Source organism: Monopterus albus, unplaced genomic scaffold (assembly GCF_001952655.1).
Source record: "Monopterus albus unplaced genomic scaffold, M_albus_1.0 scaffold38.1, whole genome shotgun sequence".
Classification (NCBI taxonomy): Eukaryota; Metazoa; Chordata; class Actinopteri; order Synbranchiformes; family Synbranchidae; genus Monopterus; species Monopterus albus.
The window spans coordinates 1309628-1326579 of NW_018127918.1; the positions used below are offsets into that span (position 1 = coordinate 1309628).

Genomic DNA, 16952 nt, shown 5'->3' on the forward strand with positions numbered 1-16952 from the left:
CTCTTGGTGGGCGGCCTTCTGCCTCGACCGGTTGGGGTGAGTGGATAGAGGAGAGACAAAAGAAGAAAAGCAACCAGACACAGCAATCAAACACTGATCAGGTCGATGTGGTTGGTGACTGCTCCTCAAAGACATAGAGCTCCAGGGCCAGGGCAACCTGCAGAAAGGTACAGGGAGAGGGAGAGAGGACACACTACGGGAGAGAGGAGACACAGAGTTAGTGATGTGTAATGGTGGCATATAGAAGCATAGGGAGAGAGAGGAGAGGAGAGGAGAGGAGAGTAGGAGGGGAGGGGAAAGAAACTCAGAGCATCATGGGGCCCCCAGCAGCCTAGGCCTATAGCAGCATAACTAAGGGAGGGCTCAGGGTCACCTGATCCAGCCCTAACTATAAGCTTTATCAAAAAGGAACGTCTTAAGTCTAATCTTAAAGGTAGAGAGGGTGTCCGCCTCCCGAACTGAGACTGGGAGTTGGTTCCATAGGAGAGGAGCTTGATAGCTAAAGGCTCTGCCTCCCATTCTGCTTCTGTGGACTCTAGGAACCACAAGTAAACCTGCACTCTGAGAGCGAAGTGCTCTGTTAGGATGATAAGGCTCTACGAGGTCTTTATGATACAATGGAGCCTTGTTATTAAGGGCTTTGTATGTTAGGAGAAGGATTTTAAATTCTATTCTGAATTTTACAGGGAGCCAGTGGAGAGAAGCTAATATGGGAGAGATATGATCTCTCTTGCTAGTTCCTGTCAGTACTCTGGCTGCAGCATTTTGGATTAACTGGAGGCTTTTTAGGGAATTATTGGGACATCCTGATAGTAAAGAGTTACAGTAGTCCAGCCTGGAAGTAACAAATGCATGGACCAGTTTTTCAGCATCACTTTGAGACAGGATGCTCCTGATTTTTGCAATATTGCGCAGGTGAAAGAAGGCAGATCTAGAGACTTGGTTTATTTGTGATTTAAAGGACATATTCTGATCAAAGATGACTCCAAGGTTCCTCACAGTAGTACTGGAGGAAAGAGCTATGTCAATTAAAGTAACTATATGATTAGACAGCAGATTTCTAAGGTTTTCAGGCCCAAGCACAATAACTTCAGTTTTGTCAGAGTTTAGAAGTAAGAAGTTGCAGGTCATCCAGGCCTTTATGTCTTTAAGACATGCTTGAAGTTTGACCAGCTGACCTGATTCATTTGGCTTCATAGATAAATATAACTGAGTATCATCTGCATAGCAATGGAAATTTATGTTGTGCTTCCTGATAATATTGCCTAAAGGGAGCATGTATAAAGTGAAGAGAATTGGACCTAACACAGAGCCCTGTGGAACGTCGTGACTAACTTCAGTTTGTGTGGAACATTCGTCATTAACATGAACAAATTGAAATCTTTCTGATAAATAAGATTTGAACCAATTTAGCGCAGTTCCTTTAATCCCAATAACATGTTCAAGTCTCTGCAGTAAGATGCTGTGATCAATGGTGTCAAAAGCAGCACTGAGATCTAAGAGGACAAGTATGGAGACAAGTCCTTTGTCCGAGGCTAGGAGAAGATCATTGGTGACTTTCACCAATGCGGTTTCTGTACTATGATGGACTCTAAATCCTGACTGAAAATCCTCAAACAAATCATTCTTGTGCAAGTGGTCACATAACTGCTTTGCAACAGCTTTTTCAAGGATTTTGGAAATAAATGGGAGATTGGATATTGGTCTATAATTAGCTAGGACACCTGGGTCAAGAGTAGGCTTTTTGAGTAGAGGTTTAATTACTGCAAGTTTAAAAGCCTGTGGAACATAACCTGTTAATAGAGGGAGGTTAATCAGATCTAGTATGGATGTGTTGATTAGGGGAAAGACGTCTTTGAGCAGCCTGGTCGGGATGGGGTCCAGGAGCCATGTTGATGATTTAGATGAAGCAATTGTTGAGGTCAACTCAGAGGGATCTATAGGGGAGAAGTAGTCCAAGTATAAATGAGGTCTTACAGATGTTTCTAAAGCCATTGTAGTAGATGGCACATCTGCGAGAGCTGTGGGAGTGGTCCGACCAATTTTTTTCTCTAATAGTTGTGATTTTATTTGTAAAGAAGCTCATGAAGTCATTGCTGCTGAGATCTAAGGGAATGTTAAGCTCAACAGCACTGTGGCTCTTTGTCAGCCTGGCTACAGTGCTGAAAAGAAACCTGGGGTTGTTCTTATTTTCCTCAATCAGTGATGAATAAAATGCGGTTCTGGCACTATGAAGGGCTTTCTTATATGTTATTAAACTATCTTTCCAGGCTATGAAAAACTCTTTTGACTTAGTGGAGCGCCACCTCCTTTCCATTTTTCGTGATGCCTGCTTTAGGGAGCGGAGCTGCGAGCTGTACCACGGGGCTAGCCTCCTCTGTTTCACTACCTTCTTTTTCAGAGGGGCAATGGTATCAAGTGTATTAAGCAGGAAGGCTGCAGTACTATCAACAAGATTATCGATTTGTGTGGGAGTAAAGTTAAGGTGGCCTCCTTCCACTATGTTGGCAAACGGCACTGAAGTAGATGAAGACGGAATTATTTCCTTAAACTTGGTAACAGCATTGCCAGATAGACATCTGCTGTAGTGGAATTGTTGGTTATCTCAGTAAAACACACACCAAGCCTCCAAGAATGTGATGAATAATAATGAGGTTAATAATAAAGCTAAGGAGTGTGATTCAAGGTCACAGACCTGAACAATTAGTGGCTAGGACTTAAAGAAACATTAACCGTATACTGCACCACAAAGCTGTGTTCTCATTATAATCTGAAGTTGCCCAAATCTGATTTATTCCCTCCGTCTATCTTGGTCCATTAGTAGCAAAATGTTCCAAAACGGCCAGTGTTAAGTACTTAACCTCTGCCCTTGTGGGCACCTTCTGAGCTCAGTGGTGTAGGGTCCTGATAACTCCCCGTTTGTGCACTAGTGCTTGGTGAGAATCAAAGAGCAAGTCTGTGTCTAGGTTTTCTGTAAATTTCAGTGTTGAAATTAAAGTCTCCATTGACTTAAATTAATTTCTTTATTCTGGACCCAGAAAACACCCTCCACACATGGGAAAGATTATAAAATCTCCTTCCCCTACAGCCCTATTACACCAAACTGCAGTGAGGACAAGGTCATTGCAAGTCTCTTCTCAGAATAACAGATCCCAGTAAAAAGCCATTGACAATAAGCTTACCCCAGACTCCGAGGCACTACAGCCATCACAACAGCCTGTCATTAAAGAATAACCTGACTTGTTACAAAACCAGTTTAACAGTACTTTAATAATTTCAGTGCCTTAACACACCTGCACCAAGACAGCCTCCTGTGCTCTTTAGACACAAGTCTGAATCCCCACTTACACTTCAGTTGACACGTCAATTACTCAAGACTTTTTAATTTTTCTCATAATTTACCAAATGTTTCATATACTTTAACTTATGTATTTTTCTGTATTTTTTAAAAGTTTTGGCTTTGTATTGATATGATTTGTACAATTGAAGAATACATAGGGTTAGATTTACTTCAGTTGCCTCTTCTAGCTCCTTTTATTAGTAAAACCGACATTACAACTTCACTGTTTGAACTTCAACTAATTTTCACAGCTTCACTCAGCATTTATTTAGTTTACAGTAATACAGTAACAACAGCACTTAAACCTAAGTGGAAACTTCAGCTCCTTTCAGTACCTCCATTTGTACTACCACATCATCTTCTTTCAGTGGTTACTGTTGCAGAAAGAGCTTCAGCGACATCCACTCACAATGAGATTGCTCACTGTCATAAAAAAAAAAAAAATCCTTTTCTAGGTTTCAGAGACAGTGTTTGACCAGCGTTTGGTCAGATAACCATTTATTTGTTTTGATACCAAGAGTATCCCAAGAATTCATACTGCCTTTCATAGTACTATTAGGCACTGGAACCAGTAAATCTGGGTGTGTGTTTAAAGTAACAGCAAAAATAAATGGAGCAAAATAAAATATAAGTGTTCTGGGCTGCTGTTCTCACCTGTGCACAGGTAGAGGAGGTGGGGGAATAGAAGCCTACCCACATGAGGATCAGAGTTTACAGCTCCACTTTGTGACTCATGTCTTTTCTACAATAAATACCATTGTGCCAAAGTTCAGCGCTCACAACACAGGACAATAGGGGAAAGAAGACACTGAGCTCGATGTTGCCTGGTAGCTTCATCTCACAGGTTGTGTGTGAACCTGAAACAAGTGACACAAACAACTGATACAGTTCAGCAAGGCAACACAACGAAACGTGAGTATTAAACTTATGTCAGATTTATCACACAATCAATGATTATTCACAGCTCATGCAATGGTTTACTACGAAGTTAACTTTCAACTTTGTCACTGTATTAACCTTGAGGAGCAACAGCAATCTGCAATAGCAGTATGTCGCATGCTTTCAAGTTTATGAAATGTTTTATTCATCAAGTCTGTCACTTTTGGCTTTTATAAATTATCATTTGATGTTCTTGTCTTGAATACTGTGCTATACTTTCTATAAGTGTTGATCAACTTTAAAGGAACATATCAAATTTATTTAACCTTTTTGCCCTTATGAGAATCGCTGGGTATATACTCACATTAATTTGCTGCTAGTATTTTACTAAAGTGTTTCCATATTGTGAAAATTTGCACACTGCTACATTTGAGATGAAAACAATTGTTTGTGTATTTTTCTTTTCACTGAACAAAGAATGGTCTAATTGTGTGGGCAGAGAAGCGAAGGGTCTGTATATCTTCATGCCCCACTTTTATTTTATTCTTTTCATGTAAAATTTACTGTATAAATGATTAATTATACCAAATTTATGTCAACAACATGCAAATAAGCTTATTTGCCAAAAGCCTTAACTAGTCCCTTAAGTATACTGCAGCTGATTTATAGTGAACTGGCTAAAGCAGACAGAATACTGGTAGTGTAGTTCACGGCTCGTGACTATAGAGTGAATGGGCTGTTTCCCAGACCTGCAGAATAAATCTGTGTGGGAGCAGTTCTTGCCTCCTCCTCCTCCTCCTCAGGGTTCCTTGAGCAAGACCGTCATCTCCCAATAGATAACATCACATTGTATCTTTCTCACTTATCTACTGGTATCTATCTACATATGATGGTTTGTCCCATTCTGTCTCTGATATGACACAAGTGCAACTGAAGTAAAAGGAGTTTCATTTATGCTGAGTGAGCACTGAAAAAATACATTTTATAAACTTTATGATTTATTTTTCCAGACTCCGAGTTCCTGATACATCAAAAGAACACACTGAACAGTTTCCTATGGAACAATTCAGTTGGTAGAAAGTAGTTTAACTGAGAACTGCTTATGGTGTGGTCTGCGGATTGTCCAGAATAACCATGACATTGCTGCTGTAAAGACCAGTTGAGCAGCGCATATTAAATTCCATCCACCTTCACAGCACCAGGTTGACCGCTTTCTCAAAAATTGGACATACAAAACCACAATAATTTGCATGGTGAGACATACCTCAAGAGGGCAAAGAGAAAATATGGTTTTTGTTTTGTAATTTGCATGAATAGATACAGTATTATTGGGATGTTTGATGTGAATATTAATATACAAGTAGCTCCAGGTAAGTTAATAATCATATATTTTTTTTTTGGGTCTTTTGTCAGTCCTTCCTTTGGTAATACCAAACCTCAGAAAACCAAAGATCAGTTTTAAGTGCACCACAGCAACATGGCCAACAGGAAGGCAGAGGTCCAGCGGAGGATTGTTTCCAAAGATGGCCACAACAATGTGCGGATTGACAACGTGGAAGGCATGGTCAGACTCTACCTGCATGACATCTGGACCACTGTGGTGGACATGAAGTGGCGCTACAAACTCACTCTGTTTGCCTCCACATTTGTCATGACTTGGTTCACCTTTGGGGTCATCTTTTACTTCATTAGCTTGGGTAATGGAGACTTTGAGGCAGGTTTGAATTCCAGCTATACGCCCTGTGTGATGAATGTACAGACACTCACTGGAGCCTTCCTTTTCTCTCTGGAATCTCAGACCACCATTGGATATGGTTTTCGTTATATCACAGAGGAATGCCCTCTGACTATCTTCACGCTGGTGGCTCAGCTTGTCATCACTGGCCTGGCTGAAATCTTTGTCACCGGTGCTTTTCTAGCTAAGCTGGCTCGGCCCAAGAAGCGAGCAGAGACCATCAAGTTCAGCCAGCTGGCAGTCATCTGTTGGCACCAAGGCAAGCTGTGTCTGATGGTGAGAGTTGCTAACATGAGAAAGAGCCTTCTGATCCAGTGCCAGCTAACAGGAAAGCTCCTCCACTCACATGTGACAGAGGAGGGTGAGAAGACACAGGTCCATCAGAGCCCTGTTGATTTCTACATGGACTCCAGTAGTGAATGCCCTTTCCTCATCCTCCCGCTCACCTTCTACCATGTTCTGGATGAGCACAGCCCGCTGGCAGGACTGAATGCAGAAAACCTTCACACGCGACAGTTTGAACTGCTGGTCACCCTCAATGCCACAATGGAGTCGACGGCAGCCACATGTCAGAGCCGCACCTCCTATGTTCCTCAGGAGATCATCTGGGGCTATGAGTTCAAGCCAGTGCTGTTCAGCACTACAAGTGGCCGTTATGTGGCAGATTTAAACTTTTTTGACAAGGTACAAGTGAGAAACGACGCAGCCTTCCTAAGCAACGACACAGAGAAACAAAAACCTGAGCAGGACTATAAAAATGAATAGGTGATGCAACTGGCTGATGATACAGTATGTTAGAACTCAACCAGTGTGTTTTTGCTAACATACCTTACTGAGCCAATCACTTAGTCCCATATATGACCCTTAATTTTAATGCATACTTGATTATTGGTTAGGTCCACCCTAAACACAGTTCATTAGTCTGGGTTTTATTGAAGGGTTTCATTGTCCCCAAATGCTAAATGTTTTAGGCCTTTTCAGAATAATGTAGATATTTTTAAATGCAGTGTTTCCTCACACTGAAAAACTAGTAGTTCAGCATTTGAAGGATTCAGTCAACATTTTGGTAAAATTGCTTATTTGCTTTCCTTCAAATGATTCAGTCGACATTTTGGTAAAATTGCTTATTTGCTTTATTGCTGTGTTAGATGATATGTTTGATACCATTCTTTTATTTCCCATTAAATATGAAGCTACAGTGACCAGAAACGGGGAAACAGTTACCCCGGTTGTGTCAAGCAGTAATAAAACATGTTGTATCTTGTTTGTTTAATCTGTCCAATAACTGAAGTGTAAAACTGACAAGTTCTGGTATTACAGGCAGTTTTGTGCCGAGATGAATGAGTCAGACACATTTAGCTTTGGATAACACACATAATGTAGATGCTAATAAAATAATGTTTTTTTTTGTACATTACTGTTTCTTTATTCATCAAAAATAAAAGTAGTGTGTTCTTTTTGTGTGTGCATGCCAGTCAGAAATTACCTTATGTAGGGTGGATGGTGGAAACAAACTCAAATACTTTAACTACAATTCTGAGGTATTCCATTTTAGGCAACATTATACTTTTACTCACTTCAGAGGCAAGTATTATACTTGTTACCCTACTTTATTCCACAACTGTAGTTACTAGCTACTTTATACATTTTTAAAACAAAACATACAGTCATCCTCTAAGTGCTCAAACAGCATATTATGTAGCTCAGATTAGCTTCATCTTGACCCACTGCAGTAAAATGCTACATATACCTTAATGCATATATAATAACATAACACTGAATGGAGCCATTCTGCATAAAGAGTACCTTGACCATTTTAAGTGCACTCTGCTGATGATAATTTTGTTCATATATTAAAGTCATGTTTTGAATGCATTCTAACATTTGCATTGTGATCTTTAAATTGTTTACCACAGTATAAGTGGTTATAGAGAATGTGTGGAAAAATGAATGAACAGAGCCACTGGGGTAAAACAGGTTCAGCCAACAGTGTTAACGTCTCAGTTGTCATTAGCTGTTGATTCTTGTTGTGGCAACACTGAAGCTCTTGAGCTGATGTTTGGTCAAAACAATCTCTCAGTCCAAAACATACTTTCAGAGACAGAAGGGTAACATTTTGATCATCAAACAGGCTGCTACAACATGTTAGTTTAGCTAGAAAATACATCATAAAACATTATTATATTCAGACTACAAATACGTGATGATCAGTGAGTTAAATGGTTGTTAACTCTATGAACCACATGTTGTCTAATGTGAGGGGACAACAAAGACCAGCTGAATTATTTTTAAGTTGTGTGCACATTTTCAAGAGTTGGATCACCTATATTACCATAAAACACATTTTTTTTTACTTGTAACTGCACCAAATAAAATGGAGTTGAATGGAATTTTGTTGGTGGTTTTTTATGATGTAGGCTACTTTGCTTGCTTTGACATTTGTTGAGATTTGTGGAAATTAAGCTTTACTTTGAAAGGTTTTGGCCGGAAACTGTCGTACACAAGCTGAAGGTGTTTTTTTATTTATTTATTGTGAAAGGTTCAGATCGGAAGTCATGTTGTGCTGCTGATCCGTATGTTTTGGCCGACCACAAGCTATGCTAGCCGATGTATTAAATTATCGTTAGTTTGTCTATTGTAGTTATGAGAAAGAGCCTGGAACCAGTTCGTTAATGCGTGTATGATGTGTAATGAGCAGACATGAGCGTCACTTTGGATATAAGACTGAAGAGAGCAAACAAAATTTATCATGAGGGCGTAAGTAATTTAACGTTATGTTGACCACAGTCAGTTGGCTAACAAATTGTTTCTGTAGCCAGTTTAGCCAATGTCAACGCTTCTGTCTTTGTGTTCATGTAACTGTCAGTCAAACAGTGCATGTTAAAGAGAAGCTAGCGAATTAATTTTGCTAGCTATCAGGGGTTATCGTCCGCCCAGCACGTGACTAGCAGCTAATTAGCGAGGACCGTCAGACGGTGCTGTTGTTGGGTCTGCCACAGGAAAACTGATTGACAAGTGGCAGATAGATAAGGGGGAATAGAAGGGAAACGTCAATGTTTTCCGTATTTTATTTACTTCAGTCAACTTATTGATGTGAAAAGTGTGTTCAACATTTTACTAAAATCTGCAACACAGAAGTAAACTAAAGTTATGTTTAAGTGTTACTCACCTAAGCACATTGTGTGATGTATCCTTGGGGTAAAAAAGTGCCCATTGGCTTGTAATTATATAATATAATAATTAGTAGTATTTTATATAAAAATCAATTAATCATTTGATGTATATACTGTATGAAATGAGTGAACAGTGTTTATCTGAGGTTAAACTGACATTTTCAAATGGCTTGTTTTGTTTGGCTGGTTGTCCAAAACCCAAGATGATTTATCTAGGGTCTTCTGCCCTCTGATTCATTTGGTATTTAATGGCAATACAGCTGAAATTCCTAATCAGGTCACAGAATTTAGCGTAACACTGGTGCAGGTGCTGCCTGATTTGCTGCAGCAGTGAGGTGCAACCTAGGATGTGATCACAGTAGGTGGATGCTTCAGTTGTACTAATCAGTCTGATGCTGCCTGAATCATGACTGTAAGCGTTGGTTGTCTCCAGATCACTTAGGACAGCTGGCAGGACTTCAGCAGTGTGTTTTTGTGTGCAGGAAACAGTGGCCGGTGTGATCGTGCTGGTGTGTAAGGAGCCACTGCAGCACCATGGCATTTCTCTGAACATGGAGGGACTGGTGAACCTACAGCTGAGCTCCAAGAGCGTTGGTGTCTTTGAAGCTTTCTACAACTCTGTTAAGGTAAGTTGGATAATTTTAACATTCAGTTTGATGGTCTGAACTCCAAATGGACATCTTACTAATGATGGTGCAACATACAGTTGAAGTCAGAAGTTTACATACACCTTGGCCAAATGTATTTAAACTCAGTTTTACACAACTCCTGACATTTAATCCTATAAGAATCCCCTGTCTTAGGTCAGTTAGGATCACTATTTTATTTTAAGAATGTGAACTGTCAGAATAATAGTAGAGAAAATGATTTATTTCAGCTTTTATTCCTTTCGTTACATTCCCCAGTGGGTCAGAAGTTTACACACACTGGGTTAGTATTTGGTAGCCTTCAAATTGGTTAATTTGGGTCAAACCTTTCAGGCTGCCTTTCACAAGTTTCTTTCAATAAGTTGCTGGAATTTTAGCTCCTTCTTCCTGACAGGACTGGTGGAACTGAGTCAGGTCTGTAGGCCTCCTTACTTGCACACGTTTTTTCAGTTCTGCCCACAACCTTTATTGGATTGAGGTCAGGGCTTTGTGATGACTTCTCCAGTACCTTGACTTTGTTGTACTTGAGTCATTTTGCCACAGTTTTGGAAGTATGCCAGGGATCATTGTCCATTTGGAAGACCCATTTGGGATCAAGCTTTAACTTCCTGGCTGATGTCTCGAGATGTTGCTTCAATATATCCACATCATCTTCCTTCCTTGTGATGCCATCTGTTTTGTGAAGTGCCCCAGTCCCTCCTGCAGCAAAGCACCCCCACCACATGATGCTTCCACCCCTCTGCTTCAGGGTGGGACGGCGTTTCTTGGCTTGCAAGCCTCCCCCTTTTCCCTCCAGGCATAACGATGGCCGTTGTGGCCAAACAGTTCAATTTTTGTTTCATCAGACCAGACTTTATTTCTGAGGTCTTGGCTGATTTCTTTTGATTTTCCCATGATGTCAGACAAAGAGTTTGAAGGCAGGCTTAAAATACATCCGCAGGTTCACCTCCTACTGACTAAAATGATGTCAGTTAGCCTATCAGAAGCTTCTAAAGCCATGGCATCATTTTCTGGAAGTTTCCAAGCAGTTTAAAGGCACAGTCAACTGAGTGTATGTAAACTTCTGACCCACTAGAACTGTAATATAGTGGATTATAAATGAAATAATCTCTGTAAACAACTTCTGGAAAAATTACTTGTGTCATGCATAAAGTACTAACTGACTTGCCAAAATGAGAGTTTAACATGACACCTGTGGAGTGGTTTAAAAAAAACTGTTTTCATGACTGCAACCTAAATGTATGTAAACATCTGACATCAGCTGTAAGTGTTTGGTCTGGGAAATGTATGCTGGGTTATGTTTTGCCACTACTGCACCTCTCAGCTACTTTTTTAAGATCATCACGTTGGCTGTTAGTCTCTAGGTTACATTATAACAGAACATTTTAAAGGTAATGTATATTTTCCATTAACCTGCTGCATGATTTACCAATCTATGTATCATGAAACTTTCCAGCATTTACTACTACCACTTCAAAAATGTCATGCTTCATGTGTTAATGTTACCTGAACACACTTTTAGTTGGTTTTAATGATTTTACTACAAAAGACAACAAAACAGATATTCACACACATGCTAGGAAAACTCAAATGTCTATGGTTCTTCATCCATTTATAAAAAAAGCCGCATTTTTCATCTGGGTAACCTCCACAGTGCTCCAAGTGTTCCTATATTTTTTGTATTGTCTGTTGTGGCCTTTAGTAGCACATGTCACTTTTTCCATGGCTTGAGTGCAGCCACTGATTAACACTTAAGCTTTTTTCCCCACCAGAGTGTAGGACACAATGGCTTTAATGGTCAAGGCTACAAATCTCTACAACATGACATTGATATTCAGAGTGTCTACACATGTCGTATGCTGTCCAGATTACAAAGCCCCTCAAGAGAAATTTGTGATATTGGGCTCTACAAAGAAAAATGGACTTGACTTGACACAGTGTAATAAATGGGCTGTTAATAGTAATCAGACCGATAACTTCTTGACCTTCCCGTCATGTTGCAGCCCATCCAACTGATCAGCAGTAATGTCGAGGTGGCCAAGGCAGGAAAGATCCCGGGAGGCAAGACTGAGATCCCCTTTGAGTTCCCTCTGCTCACCAAAGGCAACAAAGTGCTGTACGAGACCTACCACGGTGTCTTCGTCAACATCCAGGTGTGTGTGGTGCCAATTTTAAGTTTGTACAAACAAAACATGGAATACAAAGACACATATATGCAAACAGAGTGCTTTCATGTCATATACTCAGATATAAATTAATTCAAAGTAAACAAGTGCTGGTGCTGGCTATGTGGAAGTTAAAAGCTTATACAAAGATCTCCCCCCCAAAAAAACTCAAGGCAAAAATAACAAATTCCTGATTCTCTTATGTAATTGAATTGCATTTGGCTGTTCAAAATCTAATTTAAAGTTAAGGTTGGTGTAGGTCTACTACAGTGCATTTCAAATGCAGTATTTCTGTGTAAACCCTCCTGGTTGGGTTTTCTCCTCAGTACACCCTCCGCTGTGACATGAAGCGCTCTCTGCTGGCCAAAGACCTGAGCAGGAACTGTGAGTTCATTGTGCACTGTCAGGTGAGTGAAACATACTGCCACCATGTCAGTAAGACGGTTTAAAATCTGCGCTTAACTTTCTGTCTGAGGGTGACTGCATTTTCTTGAGGTACATGCTATGAACTGCCATCAGATGAAAGCTCTTTATAAGCTGTCGGCCATGTTGAACTGTGTTTGACTTGCAGCCACAGAAAGCTAAAGTTATCCCCACTCCGGTCAACTTCACCATCACCCCTGGTACCTTGCAGAACACCCGGGAGGTGAGAAAACCACATCACGTCTGAGTCCCCTTTGGCTGCTTCATGTTTTATACAAAGCTGTAATGAGAGGACCAACTTCCTGTCTGTTTTCAGAGGAGTTTACTGCCAAAGTTTCTCATCAGAGGCCATTTAGATGCTACCAGCTGTGTGATCAGCCAGCCGCTGACAGGAGAGGTGGTGGTGGAGAACTCAGATGTTCCCATCAAGAGTATTGAACTGCAGCTTGTGCGAGTAGAGACTTGTGGTAAGTTCATGCTGAGGTGACGTGTTTAAACTTCCGTGTAGTAGCAGCAGCAGCTTCTAGTTTTCTCACCATGCACTGTGTTCAGGTTGTGCTGAAGGCTATGCCCGAGATGCCACAGAGATCCAGAATATCCAGATAGCTGAAGGTGATGTCTGCCATGGCCTCTCTATTCCCATCTACATGGTCTTCCCCAGGCTGTTCACCTGCCCAACACTGGAGACCACCAACTTCAAAGTCGGTCAGTAAAGTCTTCTGGGCTCTTACATTAAGGTTTTCATTCCTTTATGAATTATAAATGTACATTTGTGATCCCTTCCAGAGCTGTAGTGGTGCACACACAATACTGGGCCTGCTGTAAGGCAGCAGCTCATGACTCATTGATTCATCTGTTTTTTTTGTTTTGTTTTTGTCATTTTCTATAAAATGTTAGAATCGTGACAGGTGTCTATTATAATCTTCCACAGCCCAAGATATGTTGAACAAACCCCAAAATATTCTGTTTACAATTAGATATGAAAAAGAAAATCAGCAAATCACGTGTGAGAATTAGTTTCTAGCCAGAAGGGTAGAACTGTCAATATATTCTGTGAATATTGAGACTGAAATAATTGGCAGGTTAATCAATGATCTGTGCTGCTTTTTTGTTCCCCTCTTCCAGTCTTCATGGTAACAAGCTAACTGGCTGCTCTTGCTCCATATTCAACATATTCATCTTCAGCTCTACCAGAAACAGAATGCATTTCCCAAAATGTTTATAAGCCACCTAAAAACAAGTGATTTTGAGCATTAACTACTGTTTTTCTGTGTTATAGAGTTTGAAGTCAACATTGTCGTTGTGCTTCATGACGATCACCTGATCACAGAGAACTTCCCTCTGAAGCTATGCCGAGTCTGAATGTGGACATCAATTAACACAAGTTCACTGGAGGCTACTGCCACTGTCTTTATACCTCCTGCAACAGAACACTGTAGATTTTGCAACCACAACTTCTGCCCACATTTCAAGTACTTCTGTCAGTATTGCTGTGTTGTGATACTGTGTTGTAATACTATGAAAACTTCTAATGTTATAGACTCTTCCCTTGTGGTCACATGATTAGTCTTCATAACTGGGGTCCAGACACATGCAGTAAAACAGCATGGGGAAAATGTGAAGTACTCTGCCTTGATGACCCCACCAGTAAGGATTTCCCATCTTAGGCCAAAACTTTAGCAGCATTTAAAAAAAGAAGGGTACTCTGGTTTTGAGAGTGCAATTTCCAGTCCCTGTTTTTGTTGTATTTTCTTCAATAGCTATTGCTTTCTGGTTCTGTGTTTAATATCAAAGATATCAGGCACTGGCGGGTCTTAGTTCTTCACTAGATACAGTGAAGAACTAAGACCTGAACCAGTACCGTTTAAAAAACGGAACATGGTGAAACAGATGGGGCCTAAAAATTGTGCTTTTTTTTTTTTTTACTTTTCAGCCTGGACCTGGGCCCTGTTTTGTTTATTTTTCAATAAAGCATTACAACTCAAACTTTCTCATTCTGCTTTAATGTCAAAGATATAAGGTCCTGATTCAGTTCTTCACTGCACGCCACCATGAGCCACATAAGATAATCACTTTATCTGGGAAAAATGGTCCCTCTGAAATGAAAACTATTCAAACATTTTATTGACTGTGAAATGAAGCACAAGTTTCTTTACAAAGCCACTCACCTCAAATGTCCTCATGAGGGTTGACAAGAAGTCTTCCCAGTTGTGCCCAGATCATCTTAAAGCAGGCTGTGCACCCATTAAAACAGCAAAGATGTGCAGTGTTTAAGTATAGAAATCCACAAGGTTGACTGTAGTAAAGTTGTCAGCTTTAAATGACTGAAAAGCCGAGTTAGTACTATAAAGCCTAATTAAGAGAACTGTTTAACCTACTGCTATAAAATTCAACACTGATATAGCTAAGTGCACAAACATTATTTAAAAACAAGACTGCACAGAGTACCTGGATGTAAAGTCATGTTTCTTTGCAGCACCAAGGAAGAACTCCAGAGCCATGGATGTCTGGTTTCTGGCCATTTGGAAGATCAGGACCTGTGACAACAGAGTTGAGAGCAATGGTCAATCACGACAATGTTTTCCATAAACATTACAGATAGAACAAAGTTTTTACTAAAGCAATACAGGCTCTGAACTTTTGGTTTAAGGTACAACAACAAAGCTTTGTTATAAAGTGAAACTGTTACACTACAGTTCATTCTGACCATGTAAACAAACGTGGTGGATACAAATGCAGAGTCCGTCCATCCATCCATCCATCCATCCATTTTCTTCCGCTTATCCAGGGACATATAGCCCCCGACAACATAGCTCCTAGGATCACTCGGGTACTCAAACCCCTCCACCACAATAAGGTGGCGGTTCAAGGAGGGGCAAATGCAGAGTGAAAGCACTTAAAGACGCTAATAATGCAGTTTTACAGCTGTCTTAAAACACCATATATCAAACTAGGAAGTTTGTCAGTGGAAAAAATGGGTCAGACTGGAACAAAGAATGAAATGTTGTATGCAATTACATTGTGCTCCATGTTAGCTCTGAGTATTTTCATTCAAATTTATGTCAAAGTTGCCCAAACACTTTTGAAATTAGTTTGTCAGGAAAAAGAGCTGAGAAATTAGTCTGACCTGAACCTATCAGTACTAGTATAGTACTCACTTGAACCACAACTTAAAATATGTTTCTCACCTCATCAGCTTCATGTCCCTACGTAGGAGTGACAGGGGCCCAGAACACTGTCTGTCCTGCTCACAACACGGCTGAGACTATTTAAGCTGTGCGAGTTCCATATTCTTGTCCGTGCGTTCTGTGGCCTATTGAAAGATACATGGGGTGAGTTACTCCTATAATGTCTGTCCTACTTATAACAATTACTCTGATCATAGAAACCTGTACAAACTAACAGTAACTACTTTTACTTTTGGTAATTTAGGTACATTTCGCTGCTAATGCCTTTGCACTATTGTTTAAGAACTATTTTGAATGTAGCACACTTACCTGTAACAGGACATCTCAGTAAAAAGACGCCGACCTATTTGGACCTCACCGGGTCTTCATCAGGGCGGAAACATACAGGTGCAAACGATTTGTGCTGATGAAGACCCGGTGAGGTCCGAACCGGCGCCGGCGTTTTTTATTGAGCTGCACGATTAACATTACATTTAAAGGGCATTTACATTAATAAAGCATGTAAAACCAAAGCAAGAGTATTGGACGGCTAACATTACCATTAAAATTTTTCTTGCTAGCAGAGTTTTGCTAACGTCCTACATTAGCATTCGGCTAACGCTAGATAAAGTATCCCACCTGAAACAAAAAAAAAACATACATTTGGACAACTGTGCTAACAGCGAAGCACCTACGCGCTGCCTACATACGGAGCAAAACTATGAAATGTTGACTGTGGTTTTCTACAATTCTCTAATACGACCCACCTGAATAGCAGTCATCTTGACTCTCCACGACAACCAAAATTACAGAACGTTTACTGGAGACTAACTTATAGAAACCACATGCCACCTGATTGGACAATTTGACTCTACTCTGTGATTGGACTGTTACTGTCCAATCAGATTCTTTTTCTTCCTCCTCTTCTGTTGTTTAAAGACGGTTGGTAAACAGCTTTAGAAGAAGAAGAAGAAGAAGAAGAAGCTTTACAGTATTTTATTGTCACTGTAACATTGTGACACGTTCTTCATCCATAAAATGACATTTCTGAAAGAAAAATCACCATCCTTTTCCACTTTTAAACAATCTGATCTCAACAATTACTTCCAAACACGGTCACAATTAAATCACCCTAACAAAAAACGAACCAAAACCATTGACCTGCTCAAACGTTTTAATTTTATATCAGAATAGCTTTACCTCTGTATTTTCTTTTATTTGCTCTCACTTGTTTGGTGCTGTTATTCTTTTTCACCTTATTATATGCCTACTTTTGTCCTGTTGTGCTCTAAATGCAATTATACATCTGTTGCAACAATTTGTGCTGAAAAAAATTGTATTGATCTGCATTGTTTTTTAATAAAAACATAAAAAAAAAAAAAAAAAAAAAAAAAATTTACACGTAAAAAGAAATTTTTTTGGC

The 16952-nt window shown here is 40.0% G+C and overlaps 2 protein-coding genes and 1 long non-coding RNA gene across 5 annotated transcripts; 2 read left to right on the forward strand and 1 right to left on the reverse strand.

Moving 5' to 3' along the window:
• Window positions 1-4189: 4189 nt before the first annotated feature.
• kcnj15 (potassium inwardly rectifying channel subfamily J member 15) lies at window positions 4190-7005 on the forward strand. Its single transcript, XM_020598520.1, has 2 exons — window positions 4190-4252; window positions 5633-7005. Exon 2 carries the CDS (start codon window positions 5697-5699, stop codon window positions 6717-6719), a length of 1023 nt encoding a protein of 340 aa, XP_020454176.1. The 5' UTR covers window positions 4190-4252; window positions 5633-5696; the 3' UTR covers window positions 6720-7005.
• Window positions 7006-8476: 1471 nt separating this feature from the next.
• Window positions 8477-14273, forward strand: vps26c (VPS26 endosomal protein sorting factor C). Its single transcript, XM_020598521.1, has 8 exons — window positions 8477-8711; window positions 9610-9753; window positions 11778-11927; window positions 12266-12346; window positions 12511-12585; window positions 12679-12829; window positions 12915-13067; window positions 13642-14273. The coding sequence occupies exons 1-8, from the start codon at window positions 8655-8657 to the stop codon at window positions 13722-13724; spliced, it is 894 nt and encodes a 297-aa protein (XP_020454177.1). The 5' UTR covers window positions 8477-8654; the 3' UTR covers window positions 13725-14273.
• A 156-nt stretch (window positions 14274-14429) lies between these two features.
• Window positions 14430-16896, reverse strand: LOC109959291 (uncharacterized). Of its 3 annotated transcripts, XR_002274819.1 has the most exons (5): window positions 16297-16896; window positions 16090-16168; window positions 15551-15675; window positions 14811-14899; window positions 14430-14596 (listed from the first exon to the last, which is right to left on the reverse strand). It is a non-coding gene; the product is annotated as an uncharacterized LOC109959291 (long non-coding RNA). The 3 variants fall into 3 exon arrangements; XR_002274818.1 differs by lacking the exon at window positions 16090-16168; XR_002274820.1 differs by lacking the exons at window positions 16090-16168; window positions 16297-16896 and adding an exon at window positions 15860-15925.
• Window positions 16897-16952: the final 56 nt, after the last annotated feature.